The sequence below is a fragment of the Polypterus senegalus genome, chromosome 10 (genome assembly GCF_016835505.1).
Source record: "Polypterus senegalus isolate Bchr_013 chromosome 10, ASM1683550v1, whole genome shotgun sequence".
Lineage (NCBI taxonomy): Eukaryota > Metazoa > Chordata > Cladistia > Polypteriformes > Polypteridae > Polypterus > Polypterus senegalus.
This window is the reverse complement of record NC_053163.1, coordinates 89206582-89230543: the sequence shown is the minus strand read 5'-3', so window position 1 is coordinate 89230543 and position 23962 is coordinate 89206582. Positions and strand designations below refer to the sequence as shown.

General features: G+C 36.1%; 1 protein-coding gene across 5 annotated transcripts in view; it reads right to left on the bottom strand.

Annotated features, from left to right (window-relative positions):
* The window catches only part of atp11c (ATPase phospholipid transporting 11C), a 266736-nt gene that overhangs the window by 96665 nt on the left and 146109 nt on the right, over positions 1-23962 (bottom strand). For all 5 annotated transcript variants that reach the window (XM_039766150.1, XM_039766151.1, XM_039766152.1 and 2 more), the window contains exons 6-12: positions 16854-16982; positions 14410-14501; positions 9676-9726; positions 5118-5182; positions 4619-4700; positions 4371-4521; positions 3458-3655 (exon numbers count right to left, since the gene is read on the bottom strand). In XM_039766150.1, the coding sequence (XP_039622084.1) occupies positions 3458-3655; positions 4371-4521; positions 4619-4700; positions 5118-5182; positions 9676-9726; positions 14410-14501; positions 16854-16982 (768 nt within the window). The remainder of the gene's footprint in view (positions 1-3457; positions 3656-4370; positions 4522-4618; positions 4701-5117; positions 5183-9675; positions 9727-14409; positions 14502-16853; positions 16983-23962) is intronic.

The window sequence follows — 23962 nt, the reverse complement described above, 5'->3', positions numbered from 1 at the left end:
GGAGATTTCTGAGGACCTCAGAAAAAGAGTTGTTGATGTTCATCAGGCTGGAAAAGGTTACAAAACCATCTCTAAAGAGTTTGGACTCCATCAATCCACAGTCAGATAGATTGTGTACAAATGGAGGAAATTCAAGACCATTGTTACCCTCCCCAGGAGTGGTCGACCAACAAAGATCACTCCAAGAGCAAGGCATGCAATAGTCGGTGAGGTTACAAAGGACCCCAGGATAACTTCTAAGCAACTAAAGGTCTCTCTTACATTGGCTAATGTTCATGTTAATGCGTCCACCATCAGGAGAACAATGAATAACAATGGTGTGTAAGGCAGGGGTGCAAGGAGAAAGCCACTGCTCTCCAAAAAAAACATTGCTGCTCGTCTGCAGTTTGCTATAGATCATGTGGACAAACCAGAAGGCTATTGGAAGAACGTTTTGTGAATGGATGAGACCAAAATAGAACTTTCTGGTTTAACTGAAAAGCGTTATGTTTGGAGAAAGGAAAACATTGCATTCCAGCATAAGAACCTTACCCCATCTGTGAAACATGTTGGTGGTAGTATCATGGTTTGGGCCTGTTTTGCTGCATCTGGGCCAGGACGGCTTGCCTTCATTGATGGAACAATGAATTCTGAATTATATCAGAAAATTCTAAAGGAAAATATCAGGACATCTGTCCATGAACTGAATCTCAAGAGAAGGTGGGTCATGCATCAAGACAACAACCCTAAGCACACAAGTCATTCTACCAAAGAATGGTTAAAGAAGAATAAAGTTAATGTTTTGGAATGGCCAAGTCAAAATTCTGACCTTAATCCAATTAAAATGTTTTGGAAGGACCTGAAGCGAGCAGTTAATGTGAGGAAACCCATCAACATCCCAGTGTTGAAGTTGTTCTGTAAGAAGGAATCAGCTAAAATTCCTCCAAGCCAGTGTGCAGGAATGATCAAAAGTTACTGGAAATGTTTAGTTGCAGTTATTGCTGCAAAGGGGGTCACACCAGATACTGAAAGCAAAGGTTCACATACTTTTGCCACTCACAAATATGTAATATTCGATCATTTTTCTTAATAAATAAATGACCAAGTATAATATTTTTGTCTCATTTGCTTAACTGGTTTCCCTTTATCTACTTTTAGGTCTTGAGTGAAAATCTGATGATGTTTTAGGTCATATTTATGCAGATATATAGAAAATTCTAAAGGGTTCACAAACTTTCAAGCACAACAGTAGGTTTCTAATGCTCTCTCTAACCACCTATCCTGACAAAAATTAAGGAGATACTTAAAGTCACTATTTCCGCATGCCTTGGCATAATCTACTGTCCTTGCAGTTGTGTCTTTGACTGTGTGAACGGTACCCGGGCACAGACAGGCGGACATGTTGTTATCAAAACCACCACACGTTTATTTACAGAATATTTACAATAATGATAAGGTCACCAAGACCCCAATCAATGGTCACAAAGACCCAGTCACGTGCACAAATACCCCAAACACTCAAACACAAAGTCCTGGCCACAATGCCTTTCTTCGGGCCGCCTCCACTCTCCACTGCTTCGTCCTCCTTCCACCCGACTCCAGCCCTGAATGACGGGAGACGGCCCCTTTTATGGAGGACCCGGATGAGCCCCAGGTGTTCCCGGCAATCTTCCACGCCCCAGCGTGCGGAAGTGTCGGCTGTCCTCCCGGCTGCTCCCCGGGCACCGTCCAAAGTCTTCCCCCCAGCACTTCCTGGTGTGGCAGGAGTGCTGGGGAAACAAATCCCCAAGGCATTGGGGCGCCTCCTGGCGGTGGCCACGGGCCCCTACAGGGAAGAGCTTCCAAGCCCTTGACCCGTGGCTCCCAAAGCAACCCGGAAGGCGAACCCCACGTGGTCCAGGCCGGGCTCTGACCCTCTTCCGGTCCCTCCTGGCGTCCCGGCCGGGTCATAGCCCCTGGCATCCCTGACAACTGGTACAAGGCAGATAGCAGATCTGTTATCTTCCAGTCAATGGCAAGAAACCCCATCCTGAATGCACACATTTGTCAAAAGTAAATATTTTTTATTGATTTGATATGTTAAACAATTGCTTTGTGTTCTTTTTAAAAAAATGTTAGTTTTTGGAAAAATATTCAGCCCTGGGAGATAAGAAACAAAAAAAAATTATCCCTAAAAGAGTTAATAAAAGTAGAGTCCACAGCTTCCAATGCTCAACAGCATGCAATCACAATCTGATTTCAGTAGTCTTCTGTAAAGTCTCAACACATTTCCAACTTATATTAGGGCCATGAATCGATACTTATCACAGATGACTCATGTTAAGTTTCTCCACACACTCAAGAAAATGTTGTAGAATTGAGTCTGGACCATGAACTGAGGACCAAAATATTATGTGCTAATCCTATTTCCTTCCCACATGAACATCTATTTGGTTTATGCAGTGATTTGTGATTTAGGCTCTCATTAGAAAGAAGCACAACCACATAGCTATTCTGCACAGAGTTAAAATATTGTCATAACAAGATTAGCAGATATATCTGTGTTCCCCACATGTAAATGACTTCGCTATCTCACTAACAGGAAACATTTCCAGAAAAAGGTAACCCATGTCTTAGCATGATTTGTATAATGTTTGCCCATCACATTTAACACCCATAGTATTTCAAACATTCACTTTTAGTCACATATGAAGACAAAACTGACAATATCATTGAAGTATTACTGGCCTGACTAGAGCTCTCACTAGTGATACTGAAAGCTAATCCACTGTGACTTGACCATCTCGCTGTTGTGGTGATCAGGTGCAACAATGACCATGCAAAAGGTCTAAAAATTTTCTTAACAGAATTGCTGGCTTCCTTACTTTTCCTCAGTTCGCAATATCTACTTTTTTCATATGGCTTTTCAAAGCAGATGCACCCATTCTCCCAATGTCAAATTTCTTCATACAGTAACTGCACCCATTCAAATGCTTAAAATTAATTTGTTTTACTGAAGGCAATCTATGTACTCAGCATTTTCCGACCATTTAAAGTTAAATGCATACTTTCCTGCCACTTTGACTTCTTGATAAAGTGGCACTTGAGAGTGACATGTCTAATATATAAAGCAAGTCTAATTTATCTTGCTTACTATTTACCACTTCACGTTAACTTCATTTTAATACTTCAATGGGCTGGTCAACACTACAAAATGCATGGAAAAAGTAACACATTAAAAAAAAAAATTTAGTTGGCGTATTCAAAATTAAGATATCTTATTTCTCAGCACAGACAAGAATATCTCACTCTGCTTTCATCTTGCCTGAAGAAGGGGCCTGAGTTGCCTCGAAAGCTTGCATATTGTAATCTTTTTAGTTAGCCAATAAAAGGTGTCATTTTGCTTGGCTTTTCTCTACATTCATAATGGCTAACACGGTACAACAACCTAGTACTTCACTCTGCTTTCTGAAGAATCAGCAAAAATAAAATGTTGTACCTGTCCCAGTTCTTCATTAAGATCAGACGTGTTAACCAGAGCACCCTCTTGAATTTCAGGATCAAAGAAATCTCTGTCCCAAGTGATAAAAAAGGAACCAAGGAACTTCTGCATCTCGACAGTCACATACATTGACACAGGAATGATGAAATTAAATAAGACCATGAATGACAGAAAATCTGTAAATATCCTCAGGAACTAAAAGAAAAAAAAAAAAAAACAAATATAACCAAGAAAACTTTGATTATATTTTGTACAGCTGGACAGTTTTATCAATTGTTAAATTGATCAATATTTCAGATTACAGCTGTGCCTCCTTTAGAAATCAATCAGGATTTAATATTTTAAGGATTTTTCCATTTTCTTACCTTGAAGAATATTTATGAGCAACACAAATCCACACTCTTCATTCCTGTTACTTAACATTTTAATATTTTATAAAGCATTTAATTTAAAATCCATCACATTTACTTCCAGGAATAATTTGTCATATCAGTATAAACATGATTGTTAAGTATTACAAAATTCCACATCGTGCTTTCAATAATTTAATATTATTTCTACTCAAAGGTGCAAAATTTTGTCAGTGTAGAAAGGTTACAGGCATTACAAAATGAGAAATTAAATTTACAGTGGGCTTAAGGAGTCAAAACGTTCAAGTTAGTATGTTGAGCAAAACAATGACACCACTATAGGGTGGTCTCTATGGCATGTATAACGGAACAATTTATGTACTGTACAAACTGTATACAGGTTAAAAGTTTTACTGCATTGTAGGGACTCTGACACCTGTATAAAATACTTAGTGGTCCTACTGAAACCAGATCATAAATATTATTTTTACAGTATTCATGCAGAAAACAAATATAAGTTATTCTCTAACACCTATAATATATTCTTTGGACAACACTACCATATAGGTATTCTTCTCTTTCTGCGTTTTCTGATTATACCATAGCTCATCATCTCCATATTTGTTCTGCCATATATATTTCAGTGTGGTGCAAACAAGAGCCTTGCTGAGAAGAAGGCAAAGATACACAATGAGAAAGGCATTGATGGATCTGCAGAGGCAAAAACAAAACATTATATAAATGAGTTTATGTTTAGTTCTATGGTTTTGATTGTCATAAAAATGTAAAGAGAAACAAATTAACATACTTCTCAACTGCTGAACGTTTCTGAGACTTTCCCTGATAATTTAAAGCCATTTTTGTTTCCATTCCAGTGTAAACTGCAGCACCTGAAAAGTGATAAAAAGATATAAACATACCTAAATTCAGGTGGTATAGCATATATACTGCCATTTTTCAATGAAGTTACAGAACAGTTAATACTAATCTGAACTGCAACATTAATTGAAACAAAGTTTGTTTTTAAAGATAGATAAGGTTCTAGTTAAAAATAGTAACCATACTTTTCATAGTAAATACTAACTGACTCTTACAGAACGAGTACATACTGTATTTTAACTTTTTTGCCAAATTTATAAACTTATTCAGGTAACAAACCATTTTATATTTGTGTGTAAATTTTAACATAGCTATGGGAATTCACTTGATGTGAGATCACAGCTAAGTAGACATAAAAAGACTAAAGAAATAAAGAAAAACATTATAAAATAAAATAAATAAATTCTAAAGATATTTTGTTACTGTACCACAGATCTTCTTGGTGTTTTTTAAAGTTGCACCTTTAAGCAGGAGATTTTCAGGACCCAGTGATCTAAAACAATATAAAAAGATGCTCATGATTTAAGATGTTATATAAATGTTATATTTTTTTCATTTATAGCTATACCTGGAAAAATAATGAAACAAATAAAATTACAACAGTATTGAGTTTAATAACCCTTATTGTATATTCCCAAGAATATGTGGGGAAAATCTCTTATGGTCTGTGTGTACTTAAACCCGTAAAGAAACTGAGGTTTTTAATTATTTCTATAAAAACTAACTAACAAGAAAAGTTACAAGTAATTAAACAACAAGAAGTGTGTTTAAATGTGTTGTTGTTTTGATTTGTTTTCTTCCTGGCCCTCAATAATTCATTTCCTTCTCTTTGAGTATAGACAGTGTATGGGCAGACTTAGATCATAGGATTTAAGTGGCAGCAGGACTAATCACACATTATACATATATGCAATTCAATATACAAGTCACAAGGCAAATTAGAGATAACCATAATGTACTTCTTTCAAGATAACTAAAGATATCTGGAAATAAATTCTGACTAGTAAATATTTAAATTAGATACTGTACATTTAGTACTAAATTTAGACTAAATTCACAATGTCGATATCTGTAATAGTGATTAGTTAAAACTATAATTATAGTACTCTGTACTCTATTTAAAGCTACATTTGCAGAGAGCTAAAATGACATTTGGAATTTTTTAACACATTAAAAGGTATCTGTAATGATAAAGAGTAGACAGGTAATTACAGGGATCTCTAAATAAAGGCACCACATTAGTCAATTGGAAGGGTCATTCACTTTCCTTTAGTCAAAATCTCATTACAAACATTTTTAGTTTCAATTTTAACTTGTAAAAATATAAGTGTAGGTATAGTAAAATAGGAATTAGGTGACATTAAATGCCAAAACACACTGTGTGGCTTCAACATTAAACATGCTGATCAAATGTAAGAACATGGGCCCAGATTTTATTAAAATACTTCTCCGTTAGTTGTAAGCTCTGCAAGAATATCTGTGATGCTGACTACAAAATACAAACTTTGCTCATCTTGACATTTGTCCAATGTGCTTACAGGAAGGAATAGTAAAGATTGTAAAGAACTGACAAGACTTGTACATTTTAATTCTACTACTTTTGGCAATCACATTCTTTGCCAAATTCTAGCTTTGCATATTAAAAAGTAGCAAATTTCACTGGGAATTCCTTTTCTTGCCAGTTCTACAAAATGCCACATATATTATACTATAAGTCTTGAGGCTGAACCCATTGGCTAACCCAAGGACTATATTGAGTGGAAAGTCTGGAAGTGAGTGGGTAAACACTCATTTGGCATGACTAGGATGTCTGCATAAGATGACCTTTCCTATTTAAAAAAATAAACATTTTATAATTTAGTTAAATACACAAAAGAATGATATACCATAGTCTGCCAAACAGATGTTGATACTGAAAAGCACAACCATGTATAAACAGTAAAAGTTTCACATATGACAATAGAAATGCCCCTCACCAGCAAGTGGTTGTCAAGACAACACTATGCAAAAATAGCAAGAGGAATTGAGAGGTGCAGAACCACCATTTATAACATCCATTCATTTTTAGTGCAACAGTTTAGAAATTAAACTATATTGAAAGGAAATATGATCAAAATGAAAAATGTGATCTCCCTAGCATATTGAAAACAGTACAGTAAATGGTTTGAATTTACCAAAATATATGCAAAACCATTGAAGTTTATTTTTCACATTTTATTCCATGTTAAAGGCAAAGCTATTTTAAAATGTAATTCCTTTATTATGTAATGAAAACTGTTAAATATCTGAACTTAAATCTTTTTACCGAAGTATAAATAATTAATTAATACAATCACATATAATTAATTGAATTTTGTTTTAATTTCATCATTCATGGTTTGTTCCTTTTAAGGTGTTAAAGAAGGATAACATTTTTTAATAAAAAAATATAATCAGGGTTTCCTTGTAATTGGAATTTAGCTTCTATAACCATTCTGTTTTAAAAATTTCAACTTTAAAACCTCTAATATTTAGTTATGAACTGAACTCAATGATCTCACATGTCTGTGTATGCTAAAGTTTGTTAACTTGATTTAATACCCAATAGCAACAACAGACAAAACTACGAACTTGAAAAGTTTGAAATTAATAGATGGAATTCACTTTTCTTAGGGTACAGTGTCCACAAGATTTTTGCCACACTAACACATCTTTATAAAAATGCTCATTACATATTCTATGTACACCCAAATAGCTTTTCCATTCAAAACTCAGTCAGTTTTTTTTATCATTTTTTTAAAAAGAAAACAACAAGTCATCCAAAGATTTTCTGATCTAATTTCCCTTCAGATGTTTAGATTAGACCCCTATTTCTTCTCAACCCTCACACTCAACACTGGCATCCTACAAGGATGTGTGTTGAGCAAACTACTACAGTATATGCATTCTATACGTATCACTGTGTACCCTCTCATTCCACCAACGCCATCATTAAGTTCATAGATGACATGTCGCGAGAGAAGACAAGGCAGCCTATAGGGATGAGGTCCAAAGACTGACTGCATGATGCACAGAGAACAACCTCACACTTAACTCTGTCAAAACAAAAGAACTTATAGTAGACTCCTGGAGGCACAATTAAACCCAATCACAACCCAATATACAGTGTATCAATGGAGACTGTGTGGAAAAGAGTACCTGCCTTCAAGTTTCTGGGTATACACATTACAGAAGATCTGTCCCGGTCCATAAACAGCACAGTGGCAGTTAAGAAAGCACAGCAGAGACTATTTCCTGAATATTCTGAGAAAAAAACAAACTGAAGGAGAAGCTGCTGGTGTCCTTTAAATGCTGCTCCATTGAGAGCTCATTGGCAGAAAGGAGAGTACTTCAGAGGATAATAAACTCTGTCCAGAAAATTATTGGCTGTACACTGCCCACTTTGGAGGAAATCTTCAGCTCTCACTGCCTTCGCAGAGCAGCCAACATCATGAAAGACCCTTCCATCCCTGGACATCACCTGTTTGAGCTGCTGCCCTCTGGTACGCGGTTCAGGTCCATCCAATCACGGAGAAACAGATTTAAGAATAGCTTCTACCCCACAACCATAAGAGAACTGAATACTTCTAAATACTTATAATGATTGACAATGACCAATATAACAACAGTCACCCTGGCACTACAAGTACATGTTTACATTCTTTGCAAGTTGTACTACATAACTATTTATTTTATTGTGCTCAGTTCATATGTGCATACCTATGTGCAGTACTGCATTATAATTTAATTATGTCCATTATATGGGAATGAACCTTAGGATTGCAGCAATTTTATTGTACTAAGTGAATTGACAATAAAAGGAATATGAATATATAAAAAATAACTTGTTAACTGTTGTTCCCAGGGTACCACTTTAAAAGCTAACTGACAATTTTAGAATAAATAAGATAGGTAGGCCAAATTCTCAGCTGTAAGTCACCACTACTTGGAGTACAGCACAGCTTCAAACAGGACAGAGAAATAGCTCTGGGTAGGTAGTGATGGTGGTAAGCATACTTGCCTTTGAAGCAGCTTTGTTCTCTTTTTCTTTAATCAAACATTTTAATCAATATATTTGTCATAGTCCCATGCTGCCCTGGGGTCATATTATATCTGGAGTTATTTACTGAAATTTGGGGTTTCAGAAAATGACAAATCGCACTGTACTATTATATGACACTTGTTCTGCTCCTGAGGCACATCTCTGAAAGCACCCTATTGCCAATATCCTAAGTTGGTTGTTAACGTTCTTGAACATACATGCAGCAATTTTTGAATAATGCTGGAGAAACATACATACAAATAAGATGCCAACTAAGCTTTATTTATACAGACAAACAACAAAAACTTGTTGATTTCAAATAAAAGATGGCACGGTGGAGTAGTCATTAGTGCTGCTGCTTTACAGCTCCAGAATCCCGGCTTTGAACCACAGACCTAGAACTGCCTTGGTGCAGTTTGCACATTCTTCCTGTGTCTGCTTGGATTAATTGAGCAGCTTAGGTTAATTATCAACTCTGGGTTGGACCAATACATATGAGGGCGTTTTTGTGAGTTTTCCTAATGATATATAGGACCATATTCAGAGCTGGATTCTACCTTGCATCATATGTTTCCTGTGAAACTGAACTGAAGTGAATATCTTGTGTGAAAAAGTCCACCTTTCTAATTTATAAGTACCTGAAAAACTGACAGATATAATGTATAATGCATCACTGCTTGGTGCATTTTTGATTAAGTAAACTGTACCATCATCATCTTTAATATTAAACAGAAACAAATACCATTGTCAATTAATGGTTGGAAGGCTCTCATTTGTGACATTTAGAAATAAATTTCCTAAATATAAAATTAAAATAAACAAAATTAAGTAGCAAATGTCTTTCATCAATCCTGTTGTAAATAACAAACATCTTTTTATTCTGTACCTCATACACATGCCTCTGAAATAAGAGAAAAAAAGCTCACCTCACTGTGGAATCCTGGCCTTCTTTGTAAATGTGTATTCTGCCAACAAACCTGTAAAGAAGCAGTGACACTTAAATATTACAAATTCCTACTTGCAAGCCATGATAAAATCAAACCCATTTTATTCATCATTTATAATTATTTCTTTATTTACCCATAATAAAATATGATTTTATTGCAGAGCAGAGCAGCCAAAGGGTATCAATGAAGCAAAGGCATATTCTTACTCCTGCAGATGCTAAAATAGCTGTTGACGCTGTTAGTTTAAAATTCAAACATGTAAAGCAAAGATACATACATATATACATGTATAAACATATATACATATGTATATGCATTATATATACATATACATACATATATACATACGTATACATATATACACATATATACACATATACATATATATACACATATATACAATATCTTTTCCCTTGAAACCTTACTCTTTACTATTTGAATTGGTAACTGAGATCCCAGGAAGCTAAGATGCAAGTACCTTTTTTCATCTTTAGTTTAAAGATTGGGTCTTTAAGTGTTTCATCTTATGCACCTTAAGGTATAATCAATTTATTTATTTATTTTTTAGCGTTATATTGAAGAATTCATCATTCAAGGGAGAAGAAATTAACATTTCTTAAATTTTTTTTTATTTTGAGCAAATTTCTTTATTTCACCCATTAAGCCTTGTTACATATAATGCATTCATCAAAATCTCATAATGACAATGCTAGAAAAGAGCACAACATGTAATTATTTTTATCTTTCACTGTTCTGCTCCTCACTCTAGCCCTCCTCTCTTTGCCTCCCCAAACAAGGCCAAGATCAAACACTTCATAGTGCCTGTACTCTATGACTTTCTATGAAACACGACATGCCCACAACACAGTTGACAGCAATGACTAGTAAGTTGCTAAAAATAACAAAACATACCAATTACTATAAAAACTCCCTAGAAGACAATCAAAGGATGAAAATAAAACTGGATAAGCAATAAAGAAATACCAAATAATGGGAAGGAAAACAAGGAAATGTAAATAATACATATAATAATTCTAAGTATGTATATATGTTACATAGTTTACTGTCAGATAATGCAAAGAGTACGCGACACGTGTTTCGCCCTTATTTGGGATCATCAGGGCTCTTCGTCTCTGATGCTGACGTCCGAGGTTTGATCCCTGCGAGGGGTGCAGTGTAGTGTGTACGCCTGATAAGCCCAAATACGGGCGAAACACATGTCGCGTAATCTTTGCATTATTTGACAGTAAACTATGTAACATTCTATGATCTGCTTCTCACAACTGAGAGGACGTGGCGGATGTTTGCAGACTGGCAGACCAACCACATGCGTTACCTGGTAGGTAACCACCCATATAATCAGATCCCTTTGTACCCTTGTAATTTTGCTGATTTGAATGCATGCAACTACTCAATACTGATTACATGCAACACCAAATTGGTTGGATTAGCTCGTTAAGCCTTGAACTTCATAGACAGGTGTGTCCAATCATGAGAAAAGGTATTTAAGGTGGTCAATTGCAAGTTGTGGTTCCCCTTTGACTCTCCTCTGAAGAGTGACAGCATGGGATCCTCAAAACAACTCTCAAAAGATCAGAAAACAAAGATTGTTCAGTATCATGGTTTAGGGGAAGGCTACAAAAAGCTATCTCAGAGGTTTAAACTGTCAGTGTTAACTGTAAGGAATGTAATGCTACAGGCACAGTTGCTGTTAAACCCAGGTCTGGCAGGCCAAGAAAAAGACAGAAACGGCATATGCACAGGATTGTCAGAATGGTTGCAGACAACCCACAGATCACCTCCAAAGACCTGCAAGAACATCTTGCTGCAGATGGTGTATCTGTACATCGTTCTACAATTCAGAGCAATTTGCACAAAGAACATCTGTATGGCAGGGTGATGTGAAAGATGCCCTTTCTGCACTCACGCCACAAACAGAGTCGCTTGTTGTATGCAAATGCTCATTTAGACAAGCCAGATTCATTTTGGAACAAAGTGCTTTGGACTGATGAGACAAAAATTGAGTTATCTGGTCATAACAAAAAGCGCTTTGCATGGCGGAAGAATAACACAGCATTCCAAGATGAACACCTGCTACCTACTGTCAAATTTGTTGGAGGTTCCATCATACTGTGGGGCTGTGTGGCTATTTCATGGACTGGGGCCCTTGTTAAAGTTGAGGGTCAGATGAATTCAATCCAGTATCAACAAATTCTTCAGGATAATGTTCAAACATTAGTCACAAAGTTGAAGTTATGTAGGGGTTGGATATTCCAACAAGACAATGACCCAAAACACAGTTGAAATCTACAAAGGCATTCATGCAGAGGGAGAAGTACAATATTCTGGAATGGCTGTCACAGTCCTGACTTGAATATCATCAAAAATCTATGGGATGATTTGAAACAGGCTGTCCATGCTTGACAGCCATCAAATTTAACTGAACTGAAGAGATTTTGTATGGAAGAATGGTCAAAAATACCTCCATTTAGAATCCAGGCACTCATCATCAAAGGCTATAGGAGGCATCTAGAGGCTGTTATATTTGCAAAAGGAGGCTCAACTAAGTATTGATGTCATATCTCTGTTGGGGTGCCCAAATGTATGCACCTGACTAATTTTGTTATGATGCATATTGCATTTTTCTGTTAATCCAATAAACTTAATGCCACTGCTGAAATACTACTGTTTCCATAAGGCATGTCATATATTAAAAGGAAGTTGCTACTTTGAAACCTCAGCCAATGATAAACTAAAATTAAGAGGGGTTCCCAATCTTTTTCATATGACTATATGTCTATGTATGCATGTATATATATGACCCTAATAAACCACAGGTGTAGTCACAAAATAAAGATTCTCAATGGGAAAAACTACGAAATGAAAAACAATTTATGGTCTTCCGTGTTCCCATATACTGTAGTCTGACAAACTGAAGCCTTTCAGGTTGTCAGTTGGCTGTTTACTTAAATACACACCAAGTACAAGCATTATCAACAAAAGTAAAAAGACAATTTCTCGATGCTGGCCATAATACTCATTTCCAGTCATCCACTGTCTAATGTCTGTGTTCTTTTGCCAATTTTAACCTTTTCTTTTTATGTGCCAGTTTCAGATATGGTTGTTCCTTCAATCTCTGTTTTTAAGGCCAACAGAAAATCCATAAAATGCCTGTTTCTAAAACAACAGACCCTAAAGTAAATATTCTTGTGTGCATCTCGAAGTTCTGCTTCTTTTTCTATCTAGGTTATATTTGCCCTATTCTGTTAAGTGGCAACCTTTGTGTTAAAGATTTGCTGCAATCTGTCACAAGGAATAACTCATGTTTTACAATACCACAGCAGAATTACATATTTTTTTGAGAAAGCAGTTTTTTTATGGTAATTTTTTAATTCAGAATTGAACATTAGGAATGCCAATATCTTGCAACACAAGAAAAGACAATTTATTTGCTTTATTTAACAAAATGACAGTCTTCAGCTGTGGTAACAAAATTATAACTGTTTCTGTAATAACCAATTAGTATTTAAACATGACTAATTATGCAAGTGCTAAGACAGTTTACCATTGGGACACTGGAGTAATGGGTGCATAAAATGGAATTTAGCAGTTAAAAGTGAATCATAAATTACAAATCAGTCATTTGAATCAGTAATAGCCATTTGCAACATTAATAATTTCTAAGCGATATTTTTAAATCAGTTTAATGGTACGTTAATAAAAAAAAGTATCAATTTCTATCAAAAACATGAACACTTATGGGTGATTTCTAACTTCTGAATGCTAGTGTAGGTTCATATACTTTGGATACAACAATTCAACAAGCAGGAGAATTAAAATAAATGACAGATGAAATTAATATCACGTACATGTCATCACAATACATATACATTACATGTTACATATACTGATCAATTTAGGATCAATTTAGTCTTTAAAAGTTTGAAATGCTTTATTTAGCAATGGTATTTTTTATATTTCCTCATGACAGATTAGTACTTTAGCATGCTCATTTGTGTTTTAAGTTTCAAGATCTTCTCCATCTGGTCAGGCATATTAAATGAGTGGAAGGGTAATCTTCAAAAAACCACTTCCGTCTGGCTGGGTAAAGAAGACCATACCCACATATGTCCATCCAATTTCTTAACCTGCTTATCCTGGACAGGGTTGCGGGAAAGCTGGAGCCTATTCCAGCAAGCATCAGGTGCAAAGCTGGGAACTCCCCCAGATAAGTTGCCAGTACATCGCATGGAGAACACCCCCACACTCCTACACACTAGGGCAAATTTAACACCGTCAATGGGAGGAAAACAGAGCACACAAATGGAAATCCACACAGATACCAGGAGAATATGCAAACTCCATACAGGGAGCACCCCATTCTCCTTGTTCTGAGGAAGCAACATTATCATTGTGCTATCATGCCCCCTACAATATTAACATTTGTTTTTTATAAAACAAAATAACAGAGAGCACTATCCCGCAGACCAGAGTCCAGATAATGAAAAAGGTGTTCATTTAAAAGGAGAAAAGAATCATTGATTACCAACTTGGCTCATATTAAAACCTATAGGCACAGTGGTCCCACAGGAATAAGCTGAAGGAATACTGTCTAAATAATAGCAACAAACATTTTAAAATAACACAAAAGGTATGGATGGAATGTTTTCTATTATTAAAAGGACAAATGTAAATATGTTTTTTTATACTTACTTGTAGAGGTCTGGTTGTGGCTGTTCACACTCGATGGTAGCACTGAGGAAACTTATTTCCTTTTCCCAGCGGTCACATACAGTAAAGTGAGTCTAGAGGTGGGTGGTAGAAAGGAGAGATAGAAAACTGTTAAAAAAAAACCAAAAAAAAAACAAAACCCAAACACAATCAGGAATGCATCTCCAGCATCAGTTCTCAAGATTGGAATTAATGATCCACAAGTTCCAAATCGCTGCCTCTCTGATAAGAGGGATTTAATCTATTAAATCCAATCTTGTCTTCAATGTATATGGCTCTAAGAAAAATACAAAGCTGTCAGGAAAAGTGTGCTGTGAACATTCACATTCAACCCCAATTCCAATGAAGTTGGGACGCTGTGTAAAACGTAAATAAAAACAGAATACAATGATTTGTAAATCCTATTCAACCTATATTCAATTGAATACACTAAGAAGACAAGATATCTAATGTTCAAACTGATAAACGTTATTGTTGTTTTGCAAATCTTCACTCATTTTGAATTTGATGCCTGCAACACGTTCCAAAAAAGCTGGGACAGGGGCAGCAAAAGACTGGGAAAGTTGAGGAATGTTCAAAAAACAACTGTTTTGAACATTCCACAGGTGAACAGGTTAATTGGAAACAGGTGTTTGTCATGATTGGGTATAAAAGGAGCATCCCCAAAAGGATCAGTCGTTCACAAGCAAGGATGGGGCGAGGTTCACCACTTTGTGAACAATTGCGTGGGCAAATAGTCCAGCAGTTTAAGAACAACATTTGTCAACGTACAATTGCAAGGAATCTAGGGATTTCATCATCTACTGTCCATAATATCAGCAAAAGATTCAAAGAATCTGGAGAAATCTCTGGCCGAATACCAACACTGGATGTCCGTGACCTTCGATCCCTCAGGTGGCACTGCATTAAAAACCAACATCATTCTGTAAAGGGTATTACCACGTAGGCTCAGGAATACTTCAGAAAATCACTGTCAGTTAACAAAGTATGTTACTAAATCTACAAGTGCAAGTTAAAACTCTACCATGTAAAGCGAAAGCCTTATATCAACAACACCCAGAAAAGCAGCTGGCTTCTCTGGCCCCGAGCTCATCTGAGATGGACTGACGCAAAGTGGAATAGTGTGCTGTGGTCTGACGAGTCCACATTTCAAATTGTTTTTGGAAATCATGGATGTCATGTCCTCTAGGCCAAAGAGGAAAAGGACCATCCGGATTGTTATCAGCGCAAAGTTCAAAAGCCAGCATCTGTGATGGTATGGGGGTGTGTTAGTGCCCATGGCATGGGTAACTTGCACATCTGTGAAGGCACCATTAATGCTGAAAGGTACATACAGGTTTTGGAGCAACATATGCTGCCATCCAAGCAACGTCTTTTTTAAGGGACGTCAATGCTTATTTCAGCAGGACAATGTGAAGCCACATTCTGCATGTGTTATAACAGTGTGGCTTCGTAGTAAAACAGTTCGGGTACTAGACTGGCCTGCCTGCAGTCCAGACCTGTCTCCCATTGAAAATGTGTGGCGCATTATGAATCGCAAAATACAGCAACGGAGACCCCGGACTTTTGAGCAACTGGAGTACTACATCAAGCAAGAATGGGAAAGAATTCCACCTACACAGCTTCAACAATTAGTGTCTTCAGTTCCCAAACGCTTATTGAGTGTTGTTAAAAGGAAAGGTGATATAACACAGTGGTAAACATGCCCCTGTTCCAGCTTTTTTGGAACGTGTTGCAAGCATCAAATTCAAAATGCAAAACAACAATAAAGTTTATCAGTTTGAATATTTGATATCTTGTCTTTGTAGTGTATTCAATTGAATATAGGTTGAAAAGGATTTACAAATCATTGTATTCTGTTTTTATTTACGTTTTACACAACATCTCAACTTCACTGGAATTGGGGTTGTACCATAAAGACATTAAAAATATGATTACCTTAGCTATGGGGAACAAAGAGCAAGATTCATATCAATTGTCTCATGAAACATAGGTGGGGTGTAATTGTAAAATGATTTGCTTATAAAAATGAACACAGAGAAGAATTCCATATAAATATGGTTTTCTATTCTCAGCATGGGAAAAAAATAAAGCTCAGGAGAGCAATAAATGCATTCAGAGGTTTGCCTGGAGTATCTCTGATGCAATAAGATTTCATTCATCTGACAACACATGCCCATAATAGGAGTGACAGCTAAACACAATATAACTACATTTATAAAACCGATTACAAATCAAATGACAAAAAAAAGGACTACACTAAATGTACCTGTTTGTCAAACTCCAGAAAAGAAATATACTTTCTTAAAGAAATGACTGTTAAGAGCAGAAAAAAAGCACAAGGTTACACACAATTTCACTAATCCTTTAAATGCATGCATTGGTGAGACTAATTAAGTAATTTTAGCAGATGCCAAAAAAGTTACCTTGTGGTTGGACTCTCCATCCAGACTGGCAGTAGTAACAAAGCAAGTACAATCATCTCGACTTGACTCCAGGAGAATAAGATCACAAGGGAATGTCTCATCTTCTGTGACTTCCACAATGTCCCCAACCTGTAAAAATATACATAGTTCACTTTCAGGAAAAAATAATGCCTGCAACTCATCACATTTCCCAACTCATGCCATTTCTTAAATATACCATATAGAGATGAATCTATATTACTTTAATATCAATTTCTTCAAATGATCCATTCTTGTCTTTCCAGAAAGACAAAATGTGTTTGACTATTTAGATACATGCAAAGCTACAAATCAAAAATCTTCAATACAATGATTTTCAATTTACCAAACTGTCAAAGACAGAACCATTAAAATAATCCATTTAAACCCTTAAAACAACCTTTAACAACATAATTAAAACTTCAGTCTTATTAAAATAATTATTAATATACACTTTTGTAAAAAAAATAAAGGTAAAAATTTTTTTATGCATGAATATCTGACTTTCATTTCAATAATATTAATAAATAAAACTGATGTAATTTGATAAACAAAAAAATAATAATATTCTTTGAAACTAGTTTTCAGGGACTTAAATATTTTGTTGTAACGATATTCTGTATTTGTTACTATAGTGCTTTCTTTAACTTGCATCCAGGTGTTTGCAATCATTTCAATAGCTTCTTTTGCGTTAATTTTAATCTCCTCCTCCCTACAAGTTATGCTGACGAGAATTTTTCTTAGCATTTTCTTGCGATAATACACTTTCAGGGTGCGAATGACGTCCAAATCCAATGGCTGAAGCAGTGCTGTTAAATTGGGTGGGAGGAATTCAACGCGAACATTATCTAAATGTGGAAGCATGTTGTGGGCAGCACAGTTATCAATCAGGAGCTGAATCATACTTTTCTTCTTCATACTGTGAGGTTTCTGAACTCTTTTGAGATCATTAAACCCAACGGGATCGACACGCTGAAGTGCGTCCCAAAGTGCGATTGCAGCGTCTGTGGAAGATTGTCCGTTGCTGGGGCAGGGCAAAAACAGGCTCATAGCGCTGCAGTGAAGCAACACAGAAGCAAATCATAAAAGATCGGGTCGCGCTGTAAGTCCCTGTCTTGCACCCCAAAACACAAGGCTTAATCTCAGTACTTTAGCAAAACCAGCTTTAGTCAGTTTGAAACAGGAATGGCACAGTTATTTATTGTAGTGTGATCTGCCACTCTGCTATACACAGACACAGCAGTCAGGCAGGGTCATGGCCATGTCAGTGACCAAGTAGTCCTGTTATCTGCATTTACAATTTATGGGCTCCTAACCTTGCATCACCCATCGAGATCTTTTCTGTTTACTTTTGGCAGAGAGACGCAGCATAGCTGCGAGCCTGCTATTGCCCCGTACAGACCCGGAGATCGCACTTCGGGATGCTCTTTGGCGTCTTACAAACCTCACATTTTCTCGAATGAGTGCCGCATTAATAGGACTGTTTCTTGAATGAGCATCACTGAACCACATAAAAACTGCTTTTTTGACATTTTCAAATGCACCAGTTCACATACGTTTGCAACCTGGGATTTTTCTTCTTTTTTTGCTCTGTCTTCAAGAAAGTTGACAGTGTCGATGGTGAATTTCCGAATTCACTGGCAACGTCTTTTTTCTTTTTGCTGCAAAAAATGTAAGTTTTTTTTTCTAATATGAACTGTTACCGTTTTTTCGTCTCTGCCATTTCTATAGGAGGGTGACAATGAGTTAAATTCCAATGGATATTTTTCAAATGTTGACGAGCAATAAGCAAAAGGTATTACTGAAAACTGCAGAAAAAGGCATTTCAAGATCTTTTGTGCACTTCGTTGTAATGAAAGTATCTGCTGAATGTACTTCATAGTAACGAGATTTCTATAGACTCGTGTCATATGGGGAAGCTGTTGGTACCATAAAAATAATTTGTTGTAATGAAAATTTCGATGTAAAGATATTCGTTGTAACAGAATTTTACCTGTAATTCTGAAGTTCAATTGTCAGTTGTGGAAAACATAAATACTCCCCTAGCTTCAATAGCTGGTGTTGCTCATCTTTGGCAGAAACAGAGCTCTTAAAGGAATTTCTTGTAGTTGTTATCTGCTTATATAATTACAAATCTGTGACATTTGAGGGCTTTGTTGCATGTACTACCAGTTTCAAGTTCCCCATAGCATTTCTATCATATTAAAATGCACACTTTATTTTGGACATTCCACAATAATCTATTTCTTCTTTTGAGGCCATTATTTTGTGAATTTGCTCGAGTGTGTTTGATAATTGTTGCATTATGAGATACACTTACAATTCATCTTCATTTTTTTGACAGATTGCCTCACATTCTCCTGTTTCTAGTGCAGCCTTTAAATTTATGGTTGATTCTGATGCAAAGTTGGTTAGGAAGGAAAGCAATGCCAAATAATACTACTTCAACTGCCATGTTTTGTGGCTGGTACAGTAAGAGGTTCTTTTGGTCAAAAACAGTTTTTTGGTTTTCACCATCTGGCATTGAGGTTAAACAGTTATAACTTTGTCTTATTTGTCCAAAGCATATTATTGTACCAACAATCCTATACCTCACTTTGGTGTTACATGACAAACTTAATTTCTGCATCAATATTTTTGAAGCTTTTGCAAAATAGGTTTTTTACTTCCTGACCTTGCATGCAGAGACAAATTGTGTAATAGTTGACACATGCACTTTGGCATAGTCTGAGAGAAGACTTGTCTGCAAACCCCTTGATGTTATCCTGGTTAACTGCTTGAAATTTTCTCCATTGGTGCCGTTTTTTCGCACAACGGAGGGAATGACTATGAAATGCTTGTAAATGGGCTTAAAATATTCATAGACTCATAGGTCAGTCAGTCAGACATTTTTTAACCCAATTAGTCCTGAACAGGGTCACAGGGAGTGCTGGAGCCTGTCCCAGTTAGCACAGAACACAAGTGAGGAGCAAACCCTAAACAGGGCACCAATCCATTGTAGAGTGAAAACATGTACACAAACACAACTACAACCACACATTTGGGCCAATTTTGTATCGCCAATCCACCTAACCTGCATGGATTTGGACTGAAACCCATACAGACACGTGGAGAACAAGCAAGCTCCACACAGAGAGGACCCAGGACACAAACCCTGGTCTCCCTACTGAGGGTCCTATAGAGTTCTTTTGATGCTGTCATGATGTAACCACATACATCAGTTGCTAAGACCAAACTAGCACAACACAAGTATCTGGTGCTTATATAAGGTAGGGGCTTCCAAGATACTTTTTAATGATGAGGCATTTGCACGTTTGGGTAAATCCCAGTTTTTCCCAAAGTGCATTTATGTTGATTTAAATAGTAAAAAATGAGAGGAAAATGTGATTTTGCAATGCTATGTTAAATTTGATCACCTTTTTCTATCAGTATTGTCAAAATGATGATTATATATTATTTTCTGGTAAAATGACAAACTTTTTAATGGAGCAAGCTTATTTATTCATAATTAAATAATATAATATGTTCCTGTGATTTGGGCTTTAAAGGGCCTTTCAGGCATTGATGTTTTAAATTTGCTTAATTTGCACACATAATACTAATTACTTACTTTGGCTGTAGTAAACAAATATTTTTACTTACTGTACTGTACGGTACTGTATGAAATGAACAGCATGATTTTTAAGCTGCACTATATATATATTAGAGAAAAATGGTATGACAATTTAAACAAAATGGCACATTCTGTGAAAACCACAGCTTGGTAAATTGTTCTAAACAAGCAGGAAGGAGAGGAAATTAACTTGGATACTGAGATGTTATTTAGTTGTATGTAATCAAAGAGAGCATTTAATAGAGTATCCAAGAATTTTAACATGTTAACTACATTAATTTTATCCACAAAAGTGTTTAGTCTTCAGCCTTTTTAAATTAACCTCTTATAAAAATATAAGCATTGGTACAAAAACAGATGATAACAATATAGATAAATCACACCTGTTAAGAACTGCAAAACCCCTATATTCAAGTTTTCTGGTCATGGAATTTAAAAATTTCAAAAGCCAAAATTAAAATCTGCATGTTCATGTCTGAGGAAGAGGTTTTTTCACTTATCCTAAAGTGTTTGACACCGCCATTTTACTGTTTGAGCAACTGCTAGAAAATACTGCGTATTTGCTAGTTAACCAGCTCCCAGGAGGCATCACAGTTCACATCATGAAGACTTGCATATAAACTACAGTGTACCACCACTAGTTCTTTGTCCAAAATTATGGACTTGAACTATGAACAAGTGCTGCTATAGTGCTTTAGTGCTAATGTAGTGCTAATGAGTCTTAGCTTTCCATATCTCAATTAAATTCTCAGTGTTATCTTTTTGGATCTAATTGAAGTCTACTTAGAAATCTGCTTCTTTTACTTTAATACTCACAAATCATACACATCTCAAGGTCTATTGAAAATAATATAGAGCATAGGGTAACAGACACCCAAAAAAGCTGTGAAGACTGACTCAAGTAAATAAATTAAAGGTGGTGCCCTTCCCCAATATAAGAAATGCCGGCTTCGCTCAACAGATTGTAAGAGGTAGATATCTAGCAGTCCCCCCATAAGAAATTTTAGACTTTACTAGCATGAATCAAAGAGGAATTTTCTGGATTAAGCCAGATGGCAGTACGAAACCATGAGGAGAAAGGTACGGAGTAGACTAGGGGAACAAAAATGGCAAAGTGGATCATGTGCAACAGTTTTCTGACTGTAGCAGTAACTTAATTTAGTGGAGGCATTAGAAATTCAACAATAGATGAGGATTTGATAGTATGAGTAATGTGACAAGAGTTGTTCTTTCAAAGTCTCAGAATTAGTAATTTGCTTGGATTTTTCCCAGATATATAATAACAAGTATTTATGCAGTGAATCTGAAACTCTGCCATCTGAATCAACAACGCATGGACCTTAGTTCTGGTGTTAGAAATGCACAATTCATACTTCTTATCAACCACAAGGGGGTGCATTTTCACTAAAACAGAGATTGAGGATTCAATTTAAAACCCCAGAGCTGTCTACTGAGAGCCAACAAGCAGTCTCCATAATGGCTTATTGTTTAATTAGACAGTGGAGCAGAGGAGAAAAGGTATGGAGAGGTAAAGTTACACAGTGAAGCACTACTGCACAGAAAGAGAGGTAAAGGAAAAGAATCTTTAACAAATGGTAGACGAGTTGGAGAAAAAAATGTACCTGATCAGTACAGGATTGTGTTGTGATATGAAAAGGAAAGGGAATTCTCTAGCAGAGGAATTGAGTACGCAAAAAGTATAATAGATGTTAGATCTGTATAAACATGGCATAATGAAAATGTGGAATAAGGATAATATGTGAAAATAAGAATAGGGCTCTATCTAAATGAGACATAATTATGGCATTAGTGTCAGTACCAACAGGGATCCCATAATACTGGTACTTAACACATTTGCAGGTCAGTCTGGGGAAGTACTGTATATATAGTACTAAGATACATGCTAGCTTACTACTCCTTAGATTTGATAACAAATAGCAGAAACCAATGCAACACTTGCCCAAGTCTTCCCTAATAAAAATGAACACACCAAATTCTCGGCACCAAGCAAACAAGAAGGATACAACTTTAAAGTGTCTCTTTCTTGGTAGCTGACAAGTTTGGTTGCTAAGAAAGCTGTCCCAGCTATGCAGTAATAATAAGAGCTAATCCAACACACTGATAAACCGTGGACCAAAAATCAAGGCTCTTAATGTTTCCAGACATAATATTATTAGTTATGGTGAAAAAATGAACAAGGGAAAGAATGCAAAAATAGAATGATAATGGAAACGCATAGCAGCCAGCAAACTCCTGATAATAACTTCAAAGCCATATAACTCCTTCACAAGCTCTTTCTGCAAATCCATTATACACCATCTTTCACTCTAATTTTGTTTCGAAAATATGCCCCAACCACCTGAACATCCCACAGCCCCGTGTCAGGCTCCCATAGTTTAAATAACATATACACAAAATAAACCAACAGCAACCAACTCGATCAATCCTCCATTTACAGAGCACAACTTAGATGTCGTGTTGAGGATAGCAGCAAACATGGGTCCTATGGTAACCAAACCAAATAAGAAGCACCGCCTAGTGCCCTGAAGCAATGCTGTTGTTGCCATGATTCCCCTTTCTCCCAAATCCAAAAGTCCAACTATAATAATATAGAGTTTGAAAAGGGTGCCAGGTAGACTCTGTAAAACCAGTCCATAACCACAGTATTACTAAGTGTGAACAGTTGGTCTGAAAATATTGGTAGTTCATGAGTAGGAAGAAGGAAAGTCAATAACTGTGTGGGATCACAGCACACAGCATCACGTGTAAAAGACAGCATTTATTATATTGGGAAGGAGCCAGCCTTGAAGTTTATCCGTCACAAATACTCCAGCACTATAGCAAATAACTTGGCTGCAGAGTATAAAATTCTTTATTTCTCTCTACTCCTCTTTCAGATCAGTTATTTACACACTTAGATTGAAAACATTTGTTTGCATTGCTGTACTTAGGTGTGGAGATGTGTCCATTTTTATGATTAATCAGTAATATTTTTTACATATTAAAACTATTTCAATTGATTCTAGATTTTGTAATTTCAGTTTACAGTTTACAGACAAATACTGGAATTTGAGCAATATACTTAACAATCTTTAATAGTTTCATAAGTTATACAATTGTGCTTGAAAGTTTGTGAACTCTTTAGAATTTTCTATATTTCTCCATAAATATGACCTAAAACATCATCAGATTTTCACTCAAGTCCTAAAAGTAGATAAAGAGAAACCAGTTAAACTAATGAGACAAAATTATTATACTTGGTCATTTATTTAGTAAGGAAAATGGTTGAATATTACACATTTGTAGTGAAGTATGTGAACATTTGCTTTCAGTATCTGGTGTGACCCCCCGTTGCAGCAATAACTGCAACTAAACGTTTCCGGTAACTATTGATCAGTCCTGCACATCAGCCTGGAGGAGTTTTAGCCCATTCCTTCACACAGAACAGTTTCAACTCTGGGATGTTGGTAGGTTTCCT